Raw genomic sequence first — 17303 nt, 5'->3', positions numbered from 1 at the left:
CAGCATTGACCTTCCCCTTTTAAACTCTTTGAAGGGGGAAAAAACTTTTACTGCAAAATCCTCTTATACCACCAAACAATAACTGATCTATTAATATTGCTGCTGGAAATCAACAAGCTGCAGATTAGCATGCTGTAACACAGACTGCAATATTAAGCATGTTTAGCCTGTCATGGACGTGCGCTTCGATTAAGGCACATCAAGGCATTGAGGAGAATAAGGGTGAATACAGGCAGACAGAATAGAGCAAGAGTGTTGAGATACTGGAATGAGGAAAGACGCTCCTTGGAACGTGGAAAGGTTATTGATTTGTCCTGCAATCATTTCCTGCTCTTTGATATGCAAACGATCTAGTGTGAGTTTACAGCAATCCTATCAGACTCATTTCACAGTTCTTAGCCCCTGCGTCTCTCCGGAGTCCTCTGCCTCATTAGGCCAATGTTCTCTATTACCAGCATAATTAAAATCTTTAGTAGCTTATCAAATTAAAAATATTTTTGCTGATCATATTGAGATCTTCACCTCACAGTTATTTTCCACAACAGGAATAAATTAAGACTAAGCATTTTGCACACAATGTATTACAATTTAGTGCTTGAAAGGAGCACTTCTGCTATCTATAGGGCTGGAGATGAGACGTGGGGGATGGGTGTATGTGTGTGTGTGTGTGGGGGGGGGGGGGGTCATGTGCAAATGATCTTTCATTTGGCAGTGCTCATTTTGAGAATGGATTTAATTAATTGTAATTCTAAACGAATGGTCTTGCCCATTTACTCTGTGGTTCAGCTAACCACATGTCCATAGGCTCCTTTCACCGCACCGAAAACACGCGGCTTACTTGGCAGATTTAAAACCCAAATCCACACAAACTCTTTACAGAGCCTCTCAGAAGTATGCATACCCTTTGAACCTTTCTGCATTTTGTCACGTTACAACCTCAAACGTAAATGTATTTTATTGGTATTTTGTGTGACAGACCAACACATAGCAGGTGTAATTGAGAAGCTGAAGGATACATTTCTTAAAACAATCTTTACAAATAAAAATCTGAAAGGTGTGGGGTGCATTCATATGCAGCACCTTTGATTCAGTACTTTACAGAATCACATTTTGTTAAACGTACAGCAGCTAGTTCTTTGCAATATGTCTCTATAAGCTTTGAATATCTAGAGCCTTAAATTGTCGCCTATTTTTTTATGTGAAATCGCTTAATCTGAGTCAGATTAGATGGAGAGAGTCTGTGAGTGTCAATTTTCAAATCTTGTTATGTGTTCTTCATTGGATTTAGATCTGAACTTTGACTAGGCCAGTCTAAGTTCTAAATATTTTTGATATAAACCATTCGGTTATAGCTCTGCTTATGGTGATTGTCCTACTGCAATGGGAGCCTGCACCCTGGTCACCAGTATTTTCAGCCTCTAATAGGTTTTCTGTAATTTAGCCCCTTCTGTCTTCCCATCAACTCTGACCAGTGTCCCTGTCCTTGCTGAAGAAAGCATTCCCTCAGAATAATGCTGCCACCACCATGATTCATAGTGCTGTTGCTGGGCTCCGGGAAGTGTGGACATCTAGTTTTTCACCACACATGACTCTTTAAATGTTGGCCAAAAGGTTCAGTTTTGGTCTCATCTGAACAGAGATCCTTCAGGTTTGGGGGAATTGTTTTATCAGCAAGCCCTGCTTTAAACCTCCCCACAGTTTTATCCCTGACCTGTCTATTGTAACCCTTGGCCCTCACGATGCTGTTTATTTACTATTGAGGTTGCAATTAATTTTATTGGCTCATCCAGATGCACTTTGTTTGGACAGAAATTCTCAAATATCATTTTATTTATGAGTTTTATCCTCGGTTGTGTAATGTTCTCAGACTCTCAGGAGCAGACACACCATAGATGGACGCGTCCGCGTTGTGTCCAGCTGGGTCTCACGTCTTCATGACGTGAAAAGTATGGTGAATAAACACAGCATTATCCCTCTCAATCCTCAGTCTTAGCCTGAGTGTCAGCCATCACTTACAGGCATTAAAAAACAACATAAATTGTGTCGACGTGTTTCCAGCAAACAGAAAAACGCCTTATGACTTCAAGGGATTTTTTTTTTCTTGCAAAGCTGTGCAAGCGCTGCAGTGTGCTTGACTCGTTAAATGAGGTTTAAGTCGTCTGTGTCAATTGGAGGCGGTGCAGAGCCTTAAGTATTTTGCACATTAATGCGCTTTTGAGAATATTACCCCCGGGTCCTGTTTCTCAAGGAGACAGGGGTGGGATGTTTTCTAGTGTTGCTATTGTAAAGTTTTTGTTGTGCACATCTCCGTTGTTGGGAGAAGGTGATGGTGATTATCCAGATTTCATGCCTTGTCTGGATGTTAATTATTTACTCTGGGCATGAAATATGCGTGAATGCCAGGGATTTGTGTATACAAACACGCTTCAGATCACAGGAAAAATGGAGGGAGAGATGAAGGCGTCTGGGGGGATGGCTGTGTGGGAGCGTTGTTGAGATCCTTGTGCATTACCCTGTAGTGGAGTATTTTCTAATTAATACTCAGCTTTGTTTACAGACGCTTTGATTTAATTAGGTGATGAAGAAGAGAGTTGGATTAGCCGTTAATTGATTTAATTATCCAATTTGTTTGTCTCAGGCATGATTCCAGCAGAGCTGCAACAACTGTGGAAAGAGGTGACGAACGCCCACGTGAAGGAGGAGCACAACAGCAGCAACAATGGGCACCGGGGCCTCGACCTGTCCTCCCCAGCGCCGCCAAAGAACCCGGTCCTCAACCAGCACGCCTCCACCAACGGGCAGTACATGAGTCACAAAAGAGACGGGTGAGCTCCTTTCATTTATTTCCCTGTGTCTGATAGCGTTTGCAACGACACGATGAGGTGGTGACTTCATGTAATCCTAAAACACATTATTTCATGAATCCTTTCTAATCCTCAGCTCATATGTTCAGAGATTTCTCAGTTATGTAAGTTCTGATTTTCAGATTCATTTTTACTTTACGAGGATTCATAATGACCCATACAGTCACTTTTGTTTTTGCACCTGGTGATTTCATATTTGGAGGAACATCAACAGCTGAAATGTCATCATCTTTCTAACAAGGAAGGCTTTGGCTACAGTGCAGCTTTGGCTTAAAATGTAGTTCCTTGTTCCCTTTGTGTTCACTTACCTTAGTTGTTTCAGGGACACAAACATTTCCTCATATCTCAGGAATCTGTTGACTTGCAGAATCATATTGTCAGCTTATGATTAAAATACAACATAACAAGAACAGAATGCTGTCGTATGGTTGAAAGAGAAAACAAACACGGCTTGTGTTGTACCATACAAACACAGATGAATCATCGTTGAGAAGCATTTGTTTCTGAGCAGAGTGTTTGTGAGACAGAGAAAGAGAGAAAATGTGACTTTAAGGAAGGAATTAATCTGGCATTTTACACATTTGCTTGTTTTCTTCCACAAAAGGCTGATCTTTGAACTGTTAGCGAGGAGCCTCCAGGCACCATGAGCTCACTGCGTAACATCTGACTTGTGTTTCAGTGATCAAAACCTTAGTGTCGGTATGAAAGCGATGCCGATGAAATCATGTTTAGCAAAGTGAATCAGTCGGCCTCTGGAGGTGAAGAGGGGGTGGGGGTGCTGGTGGGGAGAGGGACGTGGTGGGGTTGAGGAGATGATCATCAAGAAGATGTTCTCTGATTATCTGAGGGAGAACACCAAAATAAAACACTGTTTATTCTCAAGTGGATTTGGTTTTAGGACCCACAGTGCCGGCCATATTTATGCGCACCCCTGTTAAAGACATGGAAACAAGCCTTAAAATAGCTTGATCTTCTATTACAGCAGGGTAATCTAAAAAAACTGAAAGGTTTAACCTTTAATTTGTGTAATTTTATTCAGTAGAAAAAAAATCCCATTTTCAGAAATATCAGTTTTTGACAAAAACACTGCTGCCTCTGACAATCCATTGAAAATAAACCTCATTGAAGCATTTTTATTGTTGTTTTTACTTATCTAAGTTGATCAGAGTTTCTAGCAACGTCCAATTAACAGTCCATGACTTTGTGTTTCCTGAGAGTATAAATATGATACGAAGGCCCATTTATTCTGGCTACTAGCTACAAGGGTGGAAAAGTACCCATGTCTATCTTGCCACCATACGCAGTGAGTAGGAAGGTAAGGTAGCAAAAAATTTTTTTAAAAAGCTCACTGTTTCCTTAAAAACCACTAGATGTTACATGCCAGTGGGTTGTTTCCGAGTGATACCAGAAAACAGCTTTTCTGTCCTACATAAACATGAAGTTTCCTAAACTCAACTTGGACTTTAACTAGAACTCTCTGCTTGGGTCAGACGAGGTTAATGTTGGGCTTTTCAGCAACAAATCCTACAAGTACGTTTGGTGGGAAAGAAGGGGTAAATATGTGCAACAGCCCCTCAATTCTGCTGTTAAATTCTAATTCAGAACTCCTAGTCCACTCGACTGCAATCCTAGACTGTGTATAAACCAGCGCATTATCGCCCTAAGAGGCTGGAGTGAAAGCTGAAAAACTCTGACACAACCACGGTTGTTCATTTGAGGCAAACATATTATGAATCATTCCCCGAGAGGTCTAAGCAGTTCATGTACAAGTTGGAGTATGTCAGTTACTCAAGTACATTGAAGGATATGTGATGCTGTGGGCCTTTTTTTCTCCCAAAGGCCCCGAAGGTCTTCTTGGAGAGCAAGACATTATGAAGTCCTAAAAATCTATATTTTCAATATTTATTTTCAATAAAAATCTAGTGGACTCTACCAACTGATCATTGGTTGCCATTGGGTCTTTTAACAAGGTATTGATACAAAATATATGGTCAAATCAATACAAAAAGGACATCAACCTTCTATCATGAAAATGTCAGTCTCGAGACCTAAATACTAAAGAAAACCTCCAAGTTAAGCTGATGAGAAGAGAGTGTAAGAGAGTATAAAGATTTTGAGTTTTAGTTCAAAGAGTAACGGTCAAATCTCCCTTTTTGTGATTGCTCTAGCCTTGTGGTTGTTATAGCAGAGGAGCTGTCCTACTGGCAAAAGCTGGTAGTAAAAATTATTAATAGCTGTGGTGGGTTTATGTTCTTTGCTGCATTTTGATGTCAAAACTCAGTCACTGTAGTAAAGTAAGATCTGAGCATTAGTTGTTACCACAAATAGCCCACAGGCCTCCGGTCCTTCATCATCGGGCTGAATGTCTGTTTTCTGACAAATCGCTGAGGATGATATTGACTCAGTGACTCCATCAGACATTGTCGCAAAGCAAGCAAACAAGGTGAGCGTCGATGGCAGCGAAAGGCAGGAAGCACCCTGAGCTGAAGGCTCCATGAAACATCAGAGAAGACATAACGCAAGAGCTGGCAGCACTTCTGCCTCGCGCCGACTTTCAGAGATTAAAGAAGATGTCAGCAGCAGTTTAACACAAGCTTAAGTGAAGAAGGCAGTCTCGGTCTGAATATTCTCGCTGTATCTTAGATCTGTCAGAAAACCAAGCAGGTGATTCTCCTGCACCCCATCTGTTCGAGGAAGTGGATAACCCACGCAGACTTTCAAATGTGCAATTACTAAGAAAGATGGCTGGAACAAAGTAAGCACAAAACATTGCCTATTAAGTGCTGCATGATGCTAATTTAGATCCACGCAACCAATAATCCTTTCTTGTGGTAATTGTGGAACACATAAATCGCACTAGTATCAAAAGCATTATTCCTCTCTTTTGATGATGCACACTCCGTTCTAATCAGACTCCATGGGAAGAAGAATGAAATATTATTAAGTATGATTATTCTAAGCAAGGCTCTGAGAGAACGTCTGTGTTATAATCCAGGGATTTGAATAATCAGGTTGAAGATAATGGGCTGGGCCGGCCTGGGCGTAAATAGAGAGCATCCACTCATCCTCCCCGTGCTGAACTTAATGAACTTTTAATTGATGCGGTTTTGCAAGTCCCTTTGTCATGCAACAGAAACAAGCCTCTCTGCAGATGGGCCCGTTTTCCCGACTGGGTTCAGATTGGTTTACAGCAGGCCCTAAGTACCGTGTAGTTAGTTTCATGTGTCATATAAAATCTGCCCAGGCACAACGACGCCTGCAACTAAAACCTTAAGTGCATCCACAGGAATCACTCACGGGCTTTGCACTTCCGTCTTAAGGAAGACGGAGAAATTCAATCACTGCCGGCTTGACACACCGAAGATGAGGCACGTGTTCCTGCTTTTAGTTGTTGCTAGGAACACACCGGCAAAGCAGGCTGGGAGTTGTGTTTGTCTAAATAACATCCCTGATATGACCCAAGCCCGAGTCACATTATCTGTTAGGCGGTGTTGTTTCACGGCCGATGAAAAGCGATGCATAGATGGAGATATACCCCTGTGAGCTGGGTCATCTTTATTCAGTGATTTGCTTATTTAAATCAAATGTGCCTGATCTGTATCTGACACGAATTCCCAATCCAGAGCTGCATCAGCTTTGTAAGGAGGAGGTGGGAGGAGGCGCGTTTTCACAAAGCACTTGGCCCACTTTACTTACTACCATCAGTAACAACAGCTCAGGGACTGTAACACAGCAGTCTGTTGAGGAGATAAATAATCAGATTTGGCACCGCTCTCCCATCTCTCTCCTGCCTTTCATTTGTCTTACACAAGAAAAAAATGCTAATTAAATCATTTAGGGTAAAGCGTGAAGTGGTACCAGGAGGAGGAAAGAATCCAGGAAAGATCTTGGGTGTTAAAGAGGGAGAGAAGTGAGTATAGATGGAGGCTGGAGGGGAGAATATAAAGAAATGAACCTGAGGTATCAGCAGGGCCCTTACTCTGACCTCAGTCTTCGCTTCTTTCTGATAGATTGAGTCCGTCTATGGGAGGCCATAGATCTTGACTTGTTTATAGCCCGAATCATCCCATCAAAGTAAGTGAGCTTGAAAACAACTGGCTAGCAGCTGTTGGGGTCATCGTCATGTACACTCTCTTCTTTCACCAGGAAGCTGTGCACCTTGTCGGACTGTATATGTACCTCCTGATCCTCTAAAGCCGGGGTCTCCAACTGCAGTCCTCAAAAGCTACTATCCTGCAGCTTTTCGATGCATCCCTGCTCCAACACACCTGAAACAAATGAATGCCTCATTACCAGGGCTTTGCCAGACTTGATGGCATGCTGAGGAGGCAATTCAACAATTTGATTCAACTGTGTAGGAGCAGGGTGCATCGAAAAGCTGCAGGATAGTAGCTTTTGAGGACTGGAATTGTAAGGCAGGGTCCTTAAAGGAAGCTGATAGCATGAGTGGGTTTTCTCCTTGCTGTAATCATCATTAGAGTATTTCTCAACGCCTTAAAGTAAAATAATACAGGATTCCTATACAATGTTTCATAGTCTGGAAACGTATGCAACATTTGGATAATAGAAAAGTCAGGTTGGTCGACAACATTTGATTAGTCATGAGAAAATCTCCACAGTTGTTTCTGTGGCAGCAAAAAAACCTGTAACCAAAAAATAGAAGAATCCAAAGATTTTTTTTAAAAAACACTCATTAACAGGAAACTATTGGTTCGCTGCTAATGATGCTTAAGCTGGCTTTATAGTTGTGTTAAATTGAAAGTTTCACATTTCCTTGAGTCTGAACTGCATTTGATAATTCTTTAGTTCAAAACCGAATTTACTTAGAATGATCAAAGTTGGGATCTTGACATTATGTCATTATTTTGGTTTATGAGTTTTCCAGCTAAGAACCCAATGATAAATGCGCACTTCTTTACAGTCCAAAAAAAGGTCAGTTTCAGTTAAAACCTCTGATCTAATCTGGTCATAAAGCACCAGAACTGTGGTTTTTAAACTAAGCATGGTCTAAGGTGGCTCATACCAAACAAAGCCTTGAAACAGTTATTTTTGATCTTTCTAAACAGAATAAATATAACAAAGATCACAAACTGTACTTTTAAGTATTTGAGAACTCAAAGTATTACACATTTTAAAATGTAACTGATCTGAAGTTCAGATTACAAGAAAACAGTCAAACTGCCTTTTTATAAACTAGGGAATCAGAAGCTTCCTCAGCATTGTGTTATTTTCTGATTTGTGGAACATTGTAATAATAAAACCTGACAAGTGTGAATGCATTTTTAAGGTGACTGTTTTTCATGAACTATTCAGACCTAATAATTTGTGTGTGTAAAAGTAGGACATTTTGAGTTGTTGTGTTGGTTGGAACGCTGATAATACCAACCCAACATTGCTGTCACAGGTCAACTTCAAAACCCGATTAAATGACAATTAATTATCTTTATCTTTTTGGGGGATTGTAATGGGAGAAACCCCACTCTTCTCCGATTACAGTCATGTAGCTGATTTGATGTAAATTCTGTCATTTACTGCTGTTTAGTCCTCCACCATCCAAAAAGGACTCTTCTGCCACCAGCCCCTCACGGCGGTTTGTGCTCAGGGATTCCCTGTGCACTCCACATTTTAATATCTTATTATTACAGAATTAACCAACAAGCCTCCTCCCGAAGAATAAAAAAAAACAGATCTCTGTAAATTAAAAACCAGCGTCACCTTCACCAGTCTGTACATTTCCTTGTTAAAAACTCATTATAATTGGTCGTCTGCCATCTATTTATTAGCTGTATCAAAACAGAGGTCTTAATGTGAATGCATAATTCATAATTGAATTAAAAAAAACTGATTTTGGAAAGAGGGTGAAAAAACGTCCACTAAATGCGTTCATGAATGCTCGACTGCTTCCTAATTGCAATGCAATTATCGCATGTTATGAACAATGTGAACCCTTAAGTAAGTAATTATAACACCAGGAAACCTGCACTGACCTCTAAAATTTCCTCCTTCATGTACAGCTTTACTAACATTGATCCAAATGAGATTTTAATCTGAACATCGGCTTCTTTAATCCTGCGAAATTATTGCACTCTGGTAAATTTCCTTTTTACTAATTTGTTTTTAGATCAATTTTCAAATCGTACCACATGAATCATGTCCTAAAAGTTAATCCAGCTAAGTGGTGCAGCACAAATTGGGCATTATTTCTTATTGAATACATGCATATCAATGAGTTAGTTGCTGGGGTTATTCTCATGTGGGAAGACAACAGTTTGTTGTGCCATGAATCTCCTTATCTGTTCTGCTGTCTTAAAGCGCCGGGCTCACGCCGGAGGAGAAGCAGCAGCGTTGTGCTCGGCAGCCGCCAGAAGCACAGGTGGTAGCAATATAGGCCAGTCCCCCAGGCTCTTGTATCTGAAAGTTGTGTGTCTTGTATAGCGCCCGTGTCCATATGGCTGCCTGTCTCGCTTTCTTAGCAGACTGTGCTGCCTTCTCTCAGCTCTGATTGTGGTTAGCTGTGGTTCCATGCCTCGCGCCATATGGAAGATGTTGTAAAGTTTGTTTTTCAGCGATGTTCCTGCTATTTAGACTGATTGTACCAAGCCATACGCTCCCTATAGATGCATTCTTGTCAGCCCCTGGTGACATGAATTGGTCAGGAGATAAATTGATGCCAGGCGGGGATGTTTACAGTTTGTTCACGGTGTGAAAGTGGAGGTTTCAGATTGTGTTACTGGCTTCTCCAGGTGGGCTCATAGACCTTGATGCAGTGGGCTGAGCTGAAAAGGCAGCAACGCTGGGAGTCCCCCCTGGCTGTCCCGATCAAAGAGAATTGCAACATGGCTCAGTGATACTAAATAATTATGTATTGATTTGGTTGGGCTTTCACAACAAGTGTTCCCTCGCTTAAAAGCAGATAAAGTAATGATCACACAGGTAAACTGATTCTGCAGAGGCCAAGTTTCACACATCAAGCAGAGGTCATTATTTTTCTGTGAAAACAAGATAGAGTACACACATAGGGAATAGGGATTAACACCAGAAACTGTCATCATTGGCATTTTGTCATTTTTGTTGACCTCTGAGTGGAAAAAAGTTGAGATCGGTGTTTAATCACAAGTTTCTGTCTTGCAGATTGATGCTGGAAGAGCATTCCCCTCACAGTCACCCTCTTTACGGCCACGGCGTCTGCAAGTGGCCTGGGTGTGAGGCTGTTTTTGATGATTTCCAGTCATTCCTCAAGTAAGTAAAATGCCATGGTCAGAGGTACGTTTCTGTCACAGTTTGTTTGTCCTTTTTTTGGGTCGATTACATGTTTTGTGACCCCTGACAACACAGATGCACTGCAGGTGCAGCTGGTTGTTATTCCTCAGTCTGGGTTAGCCCGCTCTTGAGAAGGGCACTCTGGTGGGGTCTCCTTCTGGGAACTGCATGGGCCTCTAATTCCTGTGATAAGTGCAGTTCCCATGGTGACTGGGGCCGTTTTTCCCAAACAAACAACGGTGGGATGTTTATCTGTGGCAGCTTGCACTCAGGGAGCCCTGCGTGTTTGCCCTTGTCACCGGTCAGAGGGAGTGCTTTCCTCTTCTTTGGCTTTCCAAATCTTTCTTTTAGTAGACCCTTTGTTTGGCTGCTGGATCTCTTGTTTTTCAACTGTGCCTTAATTTTCTTTAATACAATATGAATGCCCAACACTCAGAAATACTGATTCTCCTTGAACTTTCTTCACATTTTGTCCCATTACAACAACAAACTTTCATTTATTTTATTGGGATTTTATGTGATCCGACACAAAGTAGTGCACATTAAATGTACTGACCAAGATTTTAAAATCTTAGAACGTGTGCCAATACTTTCTAGAAGTACCTTTCTCTGTAAATACATCAGTAAGTCTTTTGAGTTATGTCTCAGCTCAGCTTTAAACATCTAGAGAATGACTTTTTAACCCACTCTTCACTGCAAAATAGTTCAAACTCAGCCAGACTGAATAAAAGTGTCTGTAAACATTACTGTTTTTGGTCCTTCACCTGGATTAAATCCAGGCTCTCATTAGGCTATTGTAACGCGAGTATACGTTAAACTAAACCGTTTTACGGTAGCCTTGGCCTCTAACAGGCTTTGCTCCAGGATTACCCTGTATTTAGAGCGATTCATTTCCCCATACATTCTGACCAGCTTCCCTGTTGCTGCTGAAGAGAAGCAACCCCACAGCATGATGCTGCTACCACCATATTTCACATTGGGAATGGTGTGTTCAGGTGCACATAGCTCTTAGGCCAAAAAGTTTAATTTCAGTCTCATCTGACCAAAGCCCCTTTTCAACATATTACTGTGTCCCCTGCAAGGATTCTGGCAGACTATGAAGAGGACTACTTATGATTTTCTAAAAAAAGGCCAGGGTTTATAATTATTGTGATAGATTTTGTTTTCAGTCTCTGCAGCTCCTCCAAATTTACCATGGGCCTCTTGGCTGTTTTTCTAAATAATGTTCTCCTTGTGCAGCCATTGAATGTAGGTGGACAGCCTTATCTTGGTAGGTGTGCAGTTGGACCATAATCTTTCCATGGTTGGATGATGAATTCAACAGTGCTCTGAGAGATGATTGTTTTATGCCTAAAACCTGCTTTAAAATTCTGACCAACTTTGTTCCTGTCATTTTGCAGTTATGTGCTACTTTGTGTTGGTCTAAAAAAAACACCCAAAAATACATGAAACTTTATGGTAAAGGTGTACACATAAAGCTGTACCCAATTCGGCCACCCCTGCTGATAGCATCTTTGTTACGTGGATTGTATCAGTGATTTAAGTTTGTCCAGCCTGACATGGCTCCCTTTGCTCTGATTCCCCATGAGCCTGAGCCCTGGTTCAATGATAGAGCCTGTGCACCGTGTGCTCCAGGTAATCCAACACACAATGGTTACAGGAAAGGATGAAAACATCTGCACTGTGGCAGCAGATCAGTGGCTCACTGTCACCTCGGATTAGTTTCACTTTAAACAAGAAATGACACAATTCTATTATCCAAAAACAAGCTCTTAGCAGACACACGAGACAAGGTGGTGCGATGTAGCGGTTCATGGCCTGTTAAAGGTTTGGGCTTACTTTCTCAACATCTTGAATCTCCTTTTGGTTGTTTACATAAATCCACTTTGAACCTCCTTATCACGTCAGAATGTATGGTAGCCCAGTTTCCGTCTCAGAGAAAACAGCCTGTTATGTATTCTTACTTTATTTTAATAAACATCCTGTGATACATAGTTATTAAAGCATGTTTTGCACACACATTTTCCCACAAGACAGGGAAACTTCAGATTAGGGAGTGCCTGCTTAAATCTATCAGTATTTATTGTATTCTGACATCGCCTCACCCTTTGTTTATAGAACTGAGGAGAATTAAAGTCAGTATGCCCGGCAGAGCTCTGCCTGAAAAAGTCTCTAAGTGCACTCAGCTCTGTTTTTACAAGTGTTTTTATCATGGCAACATCTTGTTTACTTTAGTTGCCTGCTCAAACTGCTTGGAACATGTTAAGAAAACATTTGGGGAGAGTCTCCACAAAGCCGCCTTTGTTTCAGAGCGGGCGAGAGTACGAGCAGCTCACCAAGGTGTTAACGCTCAAAACCTTAAGCACTTCCACATGAAATCCAGCAACCGATACTGCAGGCACTGCAGGCCTCCAAAAAGGATTCCAAAACAAAAACAAAGAGCACATCAGAATTTCTAATGCTGCTTCAAATGTCTCCTGAGGTTGAAAGTACAACCAAAGGGAGCGCGGCGCACGTCTTTTGAGTGTGGAGTCAGTGGAACACAGCGTACTGTGTGTCAAGGAGACAGAAAGGTGAGGAGGACATATAACGTCAAACAGATTTCAGCCCTGCACGCCAACAGCAACAACCAACACTGGAACCAAATGTTGTTTTATACTGCGTGTGTATTTATTTTATCTTTTAAGGAAAACATGACATACCTACTCTGACTATCTTGGTAAATACAAAGCGCAAAATTCCTGTTCCTGTTTTTGGGTTCAGCCCACTGAGGGGTGGGATTGGGTTCACAGCAGAGCCTGGTGGTTTTTGATGAGGGTCAAGACCCTTGTCTTTAACGTCCAGTCAGAGGTCAGAGAAACACTGCAGTGCCCTCTAGTGCTGCAAATCACAAAAATTTCCCTCTTACACTTCCACAGCATTAAGATTTTCAGCCTTGCAAAATTACAATAAACCACGAAGAAAGCAAAAAAACTACCAGCTTATAAATTAAATTCTAATACATTTAAAATGTAAATACCTCTGTACAGTTGTGTGTATTTAATTTAAGCCCCAGCTAGCAGTGAGGAAGATAAAACCTTCCTCAGAGACAGCTTCAAACCGACATTTCAGCTCATATAATTAGGGGGGAAAAAAAGTCAAAACCAAGTGATATGTGGAAAGGCGGCTATGTGAATATATGTTTAACTTGTTTTATTGTGGCAATCTGCATTAGGCTCTGTCATCTTGCCAGGGAGCTTTTAAAAGTGGCTTCATTTGAAGTCCAGAAAGTGACACATGCCAACGTTCATAGCCTCCCTCGACATCACTCCCCCCCTCTGCTCCTGTGTCCAGACACTCCTCTCAAGGCTGCATTAAGGCCATTTGAATATTTCATTTCCTATTAATTATGCACTGTGACTCTCCATGTCATTAGAAGAAATAAAGTGGAATGTAACAAAGGATGAAAAGAAGCAGGGCACATCTCGTACGAGCCGAGAGATTCCAAAGCTGCTCACGTAGGCCGCCCCTTCATTGAGGATTCAGTCTGGGCCAGTTAAATTGAAGTTGAAACGTCTTTACCTATTATTTTCCTCTTTGAAATTTAGTAAGATGTCCTGAAATGTTTACCAGTTTCATTTTCCGACCCACTTAATTAAATGGGCTCTATTTGATTCGAACAAATGGAAAGCCCAGAGGGAAGCCTGAATTGATTTTGACAAAGAAGGTTCTCGGCTGTGCTTTTTTTGTTTAAAAATGCCTCTTTAATTTAGTTTTCACCGCAATAATTAACTTTAAATGATGAATGTGTACCTCAGTCGTTTGTAAGTGTGTATTATGGAAACACCATGGGAAGACCTGACCACATTTCCTACAAAGATTTAAATCATTCACTTCAAGGTTGGAAGTACTGCAAGATGAACAGGAACCATCATATTTCAAACTGTTTTCAGATATCTATTTTCAAAGTGTAAATGTGGTGTTTAATGCACAAATGTGTTGTCTGAACATAAAGCGTTGGCACTGAATTTATTGGACCATCATAAAGCCACCGCTGTTCATTCGCAGGTTGTCGGTGGCTAGTTTTGATTTGCAGCAAATGGCAGAAAAAGTATATAAAAAAAAGCGAGCACCTTTCTCCCTTCTGCCTCCACACACACAGACATGCCTGGTGACAGTGACCTACATGGTCACCGCAGATGTGATATAATTTATGATATATATAATATATTGGATCCATTAGCGAGCATAATGAAGTAGTGAAATGAAAGGGTATTTGTGAAATCAGTTCAAACATCCTGCTCGGATTATGATTAAATGATTAATGAAATGCCCCTGCATAAGCATTTTCAAACAGTAATTCATGCGGCAGCTGATAAAATTCCTCCAATCATATTTCCTTCACTCATGAACCTTATCTCCACCATTTTATATAAATCACCGAAAAAAAGTGTCTGCTACGTAGCGAGCTACTTATTTAGATTAGTCATAAACGTGGAGAAAAAGAGAACATCTTTCCTGAATAAAATAATCGAACATAATTATATCCATAATTCAAGCCTGTGACAGATCCCCATCTCCTCGTCCTGTTGTCCTCTACGTTTGGTCCGGCTTTATTTGAATTCTCTTAATTCTGATGATAAAATTAACAATGCAAACCGCGAAAAGGGCAAAGTCAACACGGCGAGGCAGAGCTGTGGCAGGAAGAAATGGCGTTGGGGCACCGGTGCATAATTTAGCAAAGGAATCCAACCTGAAATTCTTCAATCATCCCTCTTATCAGTGAGCTGAGAGAACAGGCATGACCGGCATGAAATATTGACTGTCATTCTTTTACATTAAAAAAAGCATTTCTTCTTTGTTCTGCAGACATTGTGCAATTACTGTAATATGTGGTGCTATTTACATAAATGTTATTACACTGGCTCCACCCTCGGTCAACTTATTGATCCAATTAGCAGACATTATAGAACCTGCTCTTTTTTGCATTTAAAAACATTTTGTTTGAAAAGAAAATTGGCAAAAATTATCGACAGGTATCAAAATAGCATACATACCCAGAATTATTCATACCCCTGTCAGATTTAAATGTATATTTACCATGTCTGATTGATAACGAGACAGGCATCTCAAAGATAATAAAACGATGTAAAAGGAGCATGAATTTTAGAAAAAGAATTGCCTTTTTTTGCAAAACATAGCAGGTCAGAAATGATTTATACCCTTCTCAACAATCTTTGAACAAAATGTATTTGCATTATAGCAATAGACCCCTGCTTTTAATTTGCTGACCAGCTATTTGCATGTTTCCACTGGTATTTCGATGATTTCTTTATTGATGGGCTCCCAGTCTTTAAGGTTGGAAGCTTGTCATCCCCCTAATCTTTAGCTCCCCCCACAGATTCTCAATCAGATTGAAGTCAAGACTCTGGCAGGACCACTCGTAATGTGGGTATTATTTCCAGTCATAAGAAATATGTTGTCAAATTAAAAGATAAATTTAAGCCTAAATTTGAACTACTTGGGCTTAACTGTGTCAAGCTCTCAAATATTGGATAGGAATTGTTCAGAAAAGATTTATAATGAAAATATTTTTTCTTTACCACATCCAATGAATAAATATGATTAATACTGATCAAAGTAGAATACCATTCTGAAGCAGAGACAAGTCTTCTCTCTGTCTCGGTAAAGATAACTTCATCCCACTGTTGGATTCTGCTGATATGACTTCACCTTACTTTTTTAGTGCTACACTTATTAATGATCAATAAGGAGAAATATTTTCTCTAGTCCTCTCAGTTGAACCTCCGCTGTTCTGTTACGAGTAGATAAATGAGTTTCATTGTAAAAACAATAAAACATATTTTAAAAGAATTGTAAAACTAGACTAATCTTTGTACATGTGTTTCTTCTATGTTTGTGGTTTTTAGGCATCTCAACAATGAGCATGCCCTGGACGACAGGAGCACGGCCCAGTGTCGGGTGCAAATGCAGGTCGTCCAGCAGCTGGAGCTGCAGGTATTGTCCCGCCGCTTGTTTTGGTCCAAATATTTACGCAGCGACTCTCGCTGACACTTCCCCGGTGTCTGCTGAACGCCCTCCATTGGTCTGGCTGACATCATCCGTGGGGGTCACTTGTTGGGGGGCTGGGGAGGAGGGTGTTCAGCAGAATTCAATAATTTTCTGCATTCACTAGTAACTAGTCATTAAAATGTGTTATGTATGCATGACAGCCAGGAAAAGATATATGAATAGCCTGTGGCTAAGTAGAGAAGATAATTGCATTTTGAATTTTACTGGGTTTTAAAGTTATTTATGACTTTAACTGTTTGGCACCAACAATAAAACACTTGTGAAATGCCTAGACTGCATAGTGTGGACAGACAGTTTGTGGTTTGTGAGATGGAGGAACTGCAAGGTTGTTGTGGCCCTCAGTGTTACTTTTTCCCTGCTGTTATTCCATAAAAACTGATGCAGATACATAAAAAAAAAAGTTTTTTTTAATGAATGAACCGATAAGACAAATCTGCAGACAAACTTAACTTAACGAGTTAAAGCCTAACTTACTGTTAAGGTAATTTTAATTATTTTGCTTCATCCCATTTCTCCCTTGTTAAAGTAAAACAAAAAGTATTATTAGTTTATAGCATACGATATTGCTGAAATAGTAATAATATTTCTAAATATCAGAAAGATGGAATATAAACAGCTAGTTATTACCAACAACAGGCTAAGGGCTAAAAAGATCAGTTTGCCAGTTGATAGCATGTTAGCAGGTATGACTTTAGCATTAGCGTTGCTACTAAGCTAGTAAAAAACGGCTACAAACTGAATGTTTTTGGCCCATCACTGAAACTTTCTCAACTCTTGATCTTTTACTAAGATCTCACATTTTACTAAGTTAACACATTCTGTTGTAATAAAACAAATCCGTATTAATATGTCAGCTTTACAGTTATCTGCTGGACCCCACAAATTTTAACCAAAGTGTTTGAATAAGATTTGTTACCAATATAAAGTATATAATGCTGTTAGATTTCAATCATTTTAAAAATTACATTTACAAGATCATATTTTGTTAAAAATAACAACTTTAATTTTCCTGACTAAAATTTAAAACCATGCAAAATGACTTTTTGTAGTATGAGGTTAACTTACTAATGAGTCATTCATTGAAAATGAAACCAATCCATAAAAAAT

At 40.2% G+C, this 17303-nt stretch overlaps 1 protein-coding gene across 9 annotated transcripts in view; it reads left to right on the top strand.

Annotated features, from left to right (window-relative positions):
- Positions 1–17303, top strand: part of foxp1b (forkhead box P1b) — a 217816-nt gene that overhangs the window by 176962 nt on the left and 23551 nt on the right. For all 9 annotated transcript variants that reach the window (XM_047346868.1, XM_047346867.1, XM_047346873.1 and 6 more), the window contains 3 exons: positions 2639–2825; positions 9996–10103; positions 16034–16121. In XM_047346868.1, the coding sequence (XP_047202824.1) occupies positions 2639–2825; positions 9996–10103; positions 16034–16121 (383 nt within the window). The remainder of the gene's footprint in view (positions 1–2638; positions 2826–9995; positions 10104–16033; positions 16122–17303) is intronic.

The sequence above is a fragment of the Girardinichthys multiradiatus genome, chromosome 20 (genome assembly GCF_021462225.1).
Source record: "Girardinichthys multiradiatus isolate DD_20200921_A chromosome 20, DD_fGirMul_XY1, whole genome shotgun sequence".
NCBI lineage: Eukaryota > Metazoa > Chordata > Actinopteri > Cyprinodontiformes > Goodeidae > Girardinichthys > Girardinichthys multiradiatus.
The sequence above is the reverse complement of the archived record's forward strand: the minus strand, read 5'-3'. Positions and strand labels throughout refer to the sequence as shown.